Raw genomic sequence first — 8962 nt, forward strand, 5'->3', positions numbered from 1 at the left:
CTTATAGCTTTTAGCTTTGAAAAAGTTATTTTGGACTGTTTGGTTAAACTTATTTCAAACAACTTTTGATTCTAACAACTTATTTTAACTCAAAAAAGCTGATTCTGAGAAGCTGCTCACCCCTTGCTACTGATTATCAGCTTCTGTTGTGGACATGTTAATTTATGGTTATACTCTTAAATTTTTTTATTTTTTATTTTTTTAAAAATAGAAAAAGACTCAAATGGACTATAGATTATTATTATTGTTTTTTATGAGAAATGTAGACAAACAAAAAATAAAAATTAATTAAAAAAGTTATTTCACAGCTTATTTAACAAACACTACTCAGCAACTTAAATTTATAATCCAACAGTTACACGAAACAGATTAACAACTTCTGATTAAAGTCATAATTTATAATCTGTTAAGTTATAATCTATAAGTTGTTTTAACAGCTACACCAAACAGGGCCTACATAAGGAAGAAGTGCAGTGAAATGGTTGGCCTTGATGGTGATTGTTGGTGATGTCTGCTGTTGCTGTTGTCGGTGGTAAGTGTCTAACAGTTTTTATTTTTTATTTTTTACTTATTATTATTATTATTATTATTATTTTAATTTGAGATGGGTACCGGGTGATGTGGACTAAGGACAAAAATGAAATATTAAATTATTAAAGATATGAACTACTTTATAAATGGAGACACCCGAACAGTACGGTATCGAAGTTTCTTTACTCCCCTCCTCCACCGCCATCAATGACAGACATCGCCGGCGAGCTCTCCGAAACCCTAAAAACCCCACTCATGGACTCAGAGGGTCCGAACATACTCCACAAAATCTCCGAACAAGGCGGCTACGCCTACGTCGGCATGTCAGCCCTAGCCTCCGCCGGCGACTTCAGGGCGGCGGAGGCGGCGCGTGAGATGGCGTGGGAGCAACTCCACTCCGGTCCTTGGCACTCCGTGCTTCCAATCTGGAGAGACGCGTACTCGATGGCTTGCCTTAATGTCGCTAAATTTCATTACTCCAACTCTGATTTCAGGGAGGCACTTAGTGTTCTTGATATGGGCTTGATTATGGGAGGATTGTCTCTTCGTAATGATTTGGAATCGGCTGTCCAGTTTGCTTCGGCGAAGATGACTGCTCTTAGGGTTTCTGATGAAGCAACACCGCAATGTCCTGTAGAATTAAACGACGCGGAGGTGAGGTTTGTTTTCTCTTTCTTTGTTTTTGTTTTATTTTTATATGCATTTGTTGAATCAAAACAATGTTATTCAATATATACAGGGAAATTTTTGGAGGAGCCAAGCCAATTTCAAGACCAATTTAACAAAATTATAGCAAAAACCTTCTGCTGTTAATAGAACTATTAAAAATTACCAAATTTGCCGGTTATAAGATTGAATTTTCACTTAAAAAATGTAAATTGATTCCTTGTTCATACTCCTCCATTCAACCAACTTGGCATGAGTAACTATTAAAAATTGTCAATTTAAAAGATAATATTTATTTTCTATGATTATACTCATTTTTGGTTTTACTCTTGTAATAAACTATTCACTATCTTTAATTGGACTTCAAAAGATGTGTTTCAAATTTGTGATTGTGCAATTGATTAAGATTCCTTGATCAATGTTTTAAATGATATGTGCATAGAGAAGGAAAATAAGGTATTGACTTTTGCACTGTTATATTACATTTGAACCTGTAGGTGCTTCAGGCTTTACCCATGAAGTCCCTGTCTTGTAAGATGGTTGTGAAACGGTCTGCTCTATCCTTTGAGGCATTCCTGCGTGACTATTTCTTGTCAGGTTCTCCAGTTATTATCAGTGATTGTATGGCTCATTGGCCAGCTAGGACAAAGTGGAACGACATGGATTACCTAAAAAGGGTAGCTGGCTGTCGCACAGTTCCCGTTGAGGTGATTATTTTCCTAGTTGTTAGCATCGGGTTCTTATTTGTCTTTTTTTTTTTTTATAAAAAAAATGTCCTATCCTATGCATCCATTAGATGATGTGTCATTCATTAGTTACTTCTAACTTTGTTCCTTTTTATTTTTTTGGCATTATAAGGGTTTCTAAGATTATCTGGATATTTTATATTTTGAATATTGAATTTGTCATAATGTGTGAAAGTGATTCGGCAAAGAGAGCACATTAAGAACTTGTCTGGCTAAGCTGTGGTAACTGGTAAGGACAGCATCATCCTTTTGTCAACTTTGTGCCCTAGGAGATATTAATATTTTGTTCTAGAAGTTTTGAGCACTACTACTCATGGTAAGTGTACACACATGAAGTAAGAAAGGCGTATTAAAAAAATTACACCCAATTTAGTCTCCATTTGATGGAGGTCTGAGAGAGGTAGATTGGGTAACCCACTGATAAATAAACTACTTATAGAAAAATATACAAAGGGTGCGAAAATCCAGAAGAAGTGACATCCTCCTCACCTTGGTACAATCAGAGTAGTACCGCCCATCTGCCTTGCCCTCCTCTTGGCACCATTCCCCGGCCAGGAGTCAAGACGCAATCAGGTAAACCACTGTTCCTGGCATTATTTACTCCCCCAATACTCAATTCAATAAAGTCTTTGTCCCAACTGCGTAGAGTCAGCTGTGTGAATCCTCTTGATCAGTTAACAGGTGAAGCAATCTATCTCAAATAGGAGAAAAAATATGCCTGACAAGTCCCAAGTTAATCCACAATGCAATGAAAGATGATGACTAGCACTCTCTCCTGAATCTTTAGTCATTAAAGACCAGAGATCGATGTGGTGAAGATCCAAGACTACTTTCGGTGGGAAAAGGTGGCTTCTCCACTGCTCAAGAAAGATATAAAGAAGAGTTTAAGAATTTTTGTTTTGTTTTTGAGTTGTGTGGTTTAATTAGCATTTTCAGATTTTGATAATTATTGTAGGTTCATTTTTCTGCTTCGTAGGGCTTAGTTGTGAGTGTCATAGCTTGGGGAAGCCTAGCCTTGCTTTCTAGATTTTGCATAATCAATCCTAACTTCTGATCCTTTGCAGAGTGTGGGCTTGATCCAAGTGTTTTTTAGGTCCACCTTCAGTTATACTTGCTGGAAGCTCCAATTAACCCAATTAGAGGATAAGTACTTTGCCTCTTATCAAAGATCAAAATGGGATCCAAAGCTATTAACACACAAAAATAGCTACTCCAGGGGAGCCTATGCACACCAAATTGCCTTCCAAGGGAAGATATGAAGATGAGCCCACTTAATTGACGATCTAGATGAGAAGTATCACATGAACCACTTAGTTGGAAATGTCACTTTTTGCATTGAATTACTTTTAGATGAATTACTTCTAATCCTATTGATTACGCAAGAAAGATTTATGTTGATAAACCTGTACTTAAGTAAGAGTGGTTCTGCTGATCTCATTTTAAATTCAGTAGGTCACAAGCTGGCAGAGTTTTAAACTTAATGCACAAAAAACCATGAAAATACTATTTAGAAATGGGAATCATTTTAGTTAAGCTTCAGATCTATAGCAGTGGTTGTTAATCACCTATTCTAAAAGGGCCTGTGCTTGGTGGAGTCAGGTTACCCACAAAGATGGGATTCACTTTGGAGATTGCCTTTATAGCATCTTTCAAACTGTGTTGTGCCTCCTTTAAAATTAAATGGCAACATTGAAGTAGATGCTACAAGTTGTGCTTATCTTCAATCCTCCCTTAACATATCACCAATGAGATTCTCTATTGCTTAAAGAGCTCATAGATCTTTGAGTTCCTATAATAAAGGTTCTCCATGTAGAAATGTAAATCATCATGGTGTTTACAGGAAAAAGGCTCCTTAAACCTTCTTTTACCCATTTGACAGCCAGTTCATTAAAATATTAATGCGTATTCATTTTGTTAAACTGATAATTGGTTTTTTTTTTTACACAATATAAGTTGGTCCAAATGTGTAAAAAATTCATTTTTTTCATATCTTTCTCTTTTATGCCTTTTTTGAATGCCTATGAAGCTCTTGTATGTTCTGATTGTCAATTAACAGAAAATATTCTATGCACGTGAATGACTTCTTGATCTTAAAACTGGTAAAGTTGATTCGTCTCACAGGTTGGGAAGAACTACATATGCTCAGAGTGGAAACAAGAATTAATCACATTTTCGCAATTCCTTGAGAGGATTCAGTCGAATGACAGTAGTTCTACTGGTCCAACATATTTAGCCCAGCATCCATTGTTTGATCAGGCATGCATAACCTTTTACGAGGACGCTATATGATGGAATTGTAGCAACACATTAGGATTTTGTATTAATGCCTTCCAGTCATTGACTTGATATTTAAATGGCAGATACAAGAGCTACGAAAGGACATTCTCATACCTGATTACTGTTTTGCTGGTGGCGGGGAGCTCAGATCACTTAATGCTTGGTTTGGTCCTGCTGGGACAGTAACACCATTGCACCATGATCCTCACCATAATATACTTGCTCAGGTATTTCAGACTAATTCTAATCACTGAAGAATCATGACATGGTGTCTTCTCCAAGTTTGTCTACCATTTACAACCTTCAGATGACTGTTTCCTGACTGCTTTATGTTATTTTTTCATTGAAGCTTTCAAAATGGTTTCTTATTTTGCCTTAAGTTCTCGTATTGCGGTTAGAGTTAATGCTTTTTCTTACAAGAAACTGGATAGAGTTCATTATCTCACTTTGTACTTCTCCAGCATGTTAAGAAATTTACACATAAAACTGCTTTGAATTGTATCTGCAAGTAACATTCAACTTTCTTTTACTGAACAAGTTGAGAGGTTTTGGTTAAAAATAAAATAAAATAAAATATTTTGTTGAAAAAAAGAAAAGAAATGTAGAGAGCACTCTTCATAGTGGTTGAAATTGTGCATACTGATTAATATAAGAAGTTGATTTAATGAAGTATTTGTGCTTTGGAAACCCCTCCTGGTCTTATCACTCTAGCATCTGGTTTGGTGTTATGATGACATTACGTTTGTAGTCCCTTTTTTTTTTTAATTATAACAAATAAAATAAAATAAGAAGAAGAAGAAGAAGAAGAAAGATACTACATTTGTTCATTGGTTTGTTGAGAATGATCCTGCCTGTCTGTTTCAGGTGGTTGGAAAAAAGTATGTAAGGCTTTACCCGGCTTCATTGTCAGAGGAACTTTACCCACACAAGGAAACCATGCTTAGCAATTCAAGCCAGGTAGCTGTGCTTGTGAACCCTACATTAGTCTGGATTAAATCATCTCTAGGAAGTTGCTATTATTTTTCTAAAAAGTTTTTCTTAGTATTTAATGTTAAGAAAACAAAGCCCAACTCCCTAGCTAGTTGCTATACTGTCTTGTTTCTTCTTTAATATAATTTTATTGACTTGTATCCTTGTGCATCTTCTGCATGATAGAGTTAAATCACCTGGTCCCTGGTAGAGTTAGCCTTGAATATCTGATCACGTTGAATAGCAGAATTTCACAATACCTGAACATAAGAACCTATGTAGCACGGACACGTCTCCTAAGGCAACGTTTGGGTGTCGGACACGGACACGTGGTGGACACGTGTCCGACACTCTACCCAACGTGTCCCTTTTTTTTTTTTTGAATTTTTGCAACCGGACACTCGTTTGGACACTGTTGGACACGCTATGGACACGTTATGGACAGAGAGGGAGAGAAACCCTAACCTGTTGCAGACAGAGAGAGAGAGAGAGAAAGGGTGAAGAACCTGTTGAAATGGAGCCCTAGATCAGGTATGTTCTTCGATTCTTCAAATCTCTTCTTCGATCTTCTTCTTTTCTTCTGTTTTTCTTCATTTTTCTTCTTCTTTCTTCATTTCGTCTGCATCGTCTGTGTCGTCTTCCTCGTCTATGTCGTCTTCATCGTCTGTGTCGTCTCCCTCTCTGCTCTCTCTCTCTCTCTCTCTCTCTCTCTCTCTCTCTCTCTCGTTATGGTGTTTCGGTGCCCTCGTTTGACCATCGATTGCTGTATACATTATATACTAATAATATATATACATATATATATTTATATACTAATAATATATACATATTTATATTTATATACTAATAATAATAGTATATATATTATATACTGGATATATATTTGAACAAACATCTTTTTTTTCTTTTTTTTTTCTTTTCCTTTTTTCTATTTTTTAGATATTATTATTTGTTTAAATAAATTATTTTTATTTATAAGAAAATTTTAATTTGTGAATAATATTTGATATTAAAATAAATAAATAATATTTATATTTTTTAATTTTACATATAATAAATAAATAAAATTATATATATTGAATGTGTCCCCTGCGTGTCGTGTCCCTTATTTTTTGAAAATTTGCGTTTTTCCGTGTCCGTGTCGTGTCCGTGTCATGTCCCGTGTCCGTGTCCGTGTCCGTGTCCGTGCATCATAGATAAGAACCTTAGAATAACTTCATAATTACTTTCCAATACCATAGAACATGGGACCAAGTTCTTAGTTGTGCTCATAATCCATGGTTGATGGTACCAAATCGCTCTAAGCATATATAGCTATATGTGCATATATTATATCATTTTTGTTTGAGATAGCTTCGTCTTCTTAATATCAAAGTATGCTTAAATTGTTTAAAATTCTCATACCGTTCTGTTTTAGGATCATTACATAAATGTTGAAGTTTGCTAGTGGCTATCTGTTTTCAGGGAGACTGAATGAATGTAGACAAATGGAAAGAAAAAATGAAAAAAAAAAATAAAAAGGACTAATGGCCTATGTTTTAATCTTAACAGAGTTGCTTCAATTTAATACCTTCTACCTTACGATTAGTTTCTTTGTTCTATACTTGTTTTAAGTGGTAACTTTCTTTTGGCATTAAGGTAACCTAGTAACCCTGAAATGGTTTCAGATTTTGTGATTACTTTCTCAAGTAATTAAACTCTCTATTTTATGGACTTTGGAGTTTGGCAATTGCCTTTTTAGTTTTTTTTTACTTTTTTAAGAATCTAAAATATTTGATGTGTCTGATAATTGCTTTAAAAATATTTGATGTGTCTAATAATTGCTAAAAAAATTGCTTTTTTGTTTATGGGAGTTTTTCTTAGCTTTTTTAGCTCAAGACAAACATGTTGCTTTTTGGCTTATTTTAAGCCAAAAGAGTAGCTTTTTAGCCCATGCCAAACGGGAATTCGTGCACAATTTCCCCAGACTGTCTTTTTAGTAGTTGCCTATCTTTTGTTGTCTCTGATGTAGGTAACAAGATCAGAATTAATGCTAAATAAATGGAATGTTTGGAGTCGTGTCATTAATTCTTCAATTTTAATGCCGACTAAAAATACAAAAAAAAATTGATTGAAGGTTGATCTGGACAGCATAGACGTGAATGAGTTTCCGAAGGTGCAGGACCTGGAATTTATGGACTGCATTTTAGAGGAAGGCGAAATGCTCTATATACCTCCGAAATGGTGGCATTATGTTCGATCTCTTACCAAAAGCTTTTCGGTTAGCTTTTGGTGGAGTGACAGTTGAAAAGTTCTCCAGGTTCCTGATTTTCTGGTATCGTTTTTGCTTCTCTCTCTGTTGGTTTCATACCCATTACCAGGCAAATTTCTAGGCATTTTAGCCAATATTTTTAGAGACTGTAGATAGTTATTATAGACTGACACTTTTGGATTTAGTGATTGATCATAATATAAAGTTATAAGGAAAAGAATTGTTGACATTCTTATGGACCTCTATCTCTCTAGGAAACCAAACTCTTGTCAAAGTTTTCTACGCTATGTTTGGATAAATGAGATTTATCGGAAAAGGGAAATAAAATATAATAAATTTGACTTTTTTCAATTTATTTTGTGTTTGTTTTCCTCTGCTTTTTTTTTTTTTTTTTTTCCCTTCTTTACCTCTATAAATTCGTCAATCCAAAATCTCGCATAATGTTGAAGACATGCATTTGATTCGTGTTTAGGAAATTTTAGGCTCTGTTTGGATGGAAGGATTTCAAATGAAGAGATTAAGTTATTTTAAGTGGATTGAGGAATTTGAGGGAAAGATAAATTAGAGAGAGAAAATATGTATTTTATTACGATCCTTGCAAATTAAAACTCTTAAGGTGAAGAATTTTAATGTTCCTATTTTTACATTGTTTTTTTCAAATTCATCATACCTGAGTTCTGAAATTCAATCTTGATTTATCCATCTTAAATGAATTGTGTCAAATATTTTCATTTTTACTTTAAAGATTCAGACACAACTTTATTTTTGTCAAAAAGTTCCCATCATTTATGCGCATGCATATCGCAAGATTAAGCCCCTATATATATATATATATATATATTAGCGGCCGCGCACACGCGATGCGCGTGCAATTTAAATAAATAGGAATAAAATAAAATAAAAATGAAATTAATATTATAATGTGTACTTAAATAAATAAGAATAAAAATAATAATAATAAAATTAATATTATAATGTATACTTAGCTTAAGTAGTATGAGTCCTCATACTTAAACGCATGGTCATGGGTTCAAACCTTTCCATCTCTTTGTTTAACTTTTTTTAAAAAAATAAAAACACTGCCTCATGGCATGAGGAGAGTAAAACTTCAGGACACCATAAGAGGTGTTCACTTTATAATAGTATAGATATATATACACTATTACACAGGGAATTTATTTTTAAAATGAAAATTTGATTTTAAATTTTAATATTTTATGTGTAAAAAATTTTAGCAATTGAAAGTTAAATATATACAAATTTGCTAATAGTTAATAAATTTTTTTTATCATGTGTGTGATCCTATGTAAAAAGTTTATAAAAATAATTTCTTTTGAAATTGAAAAAAAAGTGTATTCTTAATCTGAAATTAAATCTTCATTTGTGCTAATTAAATTTATCAAAAATTATGAATTCTACTTGTATTAACATATTTTTTCTAAAAAAAAAATAAAAACAACAGAAAGTTCTATTATATACAAATTATGACTTAGTGTATTATTTTGGTTATTAATCGAAAAGT

At 33.7% G+C, this 8962-nt stretch overlaps 1 protein-coding gene across 2 annotated transcripts; it reads left to right on the forward strand.

Moving 5' to 3' along the window:
- Nucleotides 1–674: 674 nt before the first annotated feature.
- On the forward strand, nucleotides 675–7791 carry JMJD5 (2-oxoglutarate (2OG) and Fe(II)-dependent oxygenase superfamily protein). Of its 2 annotated transcripts, none has more exons than XM_028206310.2 (6): nucleotides 675–1185; nucleotides 1695–1904; nucleotides 4065–4199; nucleotides 4304–4447; nucleotides 5085–5177; nucleotides 7306–7791. In XM_028206310.2, the coding sequence occupies exons 1-6, from the start codon at nucleotides 739–741 to the stop codon at nucleotides 7474–7476; spliced, it is 1200 nt and encodes a 399-aa protein (XP_028062111.2). In that variant the 5' UTR covers nucleotides 675–738; the 3' UTR covers nucleotides 7477–7791. The 2 variants fall into 2 exon arrangements, with proteins under 2 accessions (XP_028062111.2, XP_082755959.1); XM_082899833.1 differs by having other exon boundaries at nucleotides 679–1185; nucleotides 7201–7791.
- The last annotated feature ends 1171 nt before the right edge of the window (nucleotides 7792–8962 follow it).

The sequence above is a fragment of the Camellia sinensis genome, chromosome 12 (assembly GCF_055761805.1).
Source record: "Camellia sinensis isolate YWXY chromosome 12, ASM5576180v1, whole genome shotgun sequence".
NCBI lineage: Eukaryota > Viridiplantae > Streptophyta > Magnoliopsida > Ericales > Theaceae > Camellia > Camellia sinensis.

Coding starts and splice junctions, on each gene's coding strand:
- JMJD5 (XM_028206310.2), top strand. CDS start 739: ATGACAGACATCGCCGGCGAGCTCTCCGAAACCCTAAAAACCCCACTC. Junction 4,200..4,303: donor AGCATCCATTGTTTGATCAG/GCATGCATAACC, acceptor TTTAAATGGCAG/ATACAAGAGCTACGAAAGGA. Junction 5,178..7,305: donor TGCTTAGCAATTCAAGCCAG/GTAGCTGTGCTT, acceptor AATTGATTGAAG/GTTGATCTGGACAGCATAGA.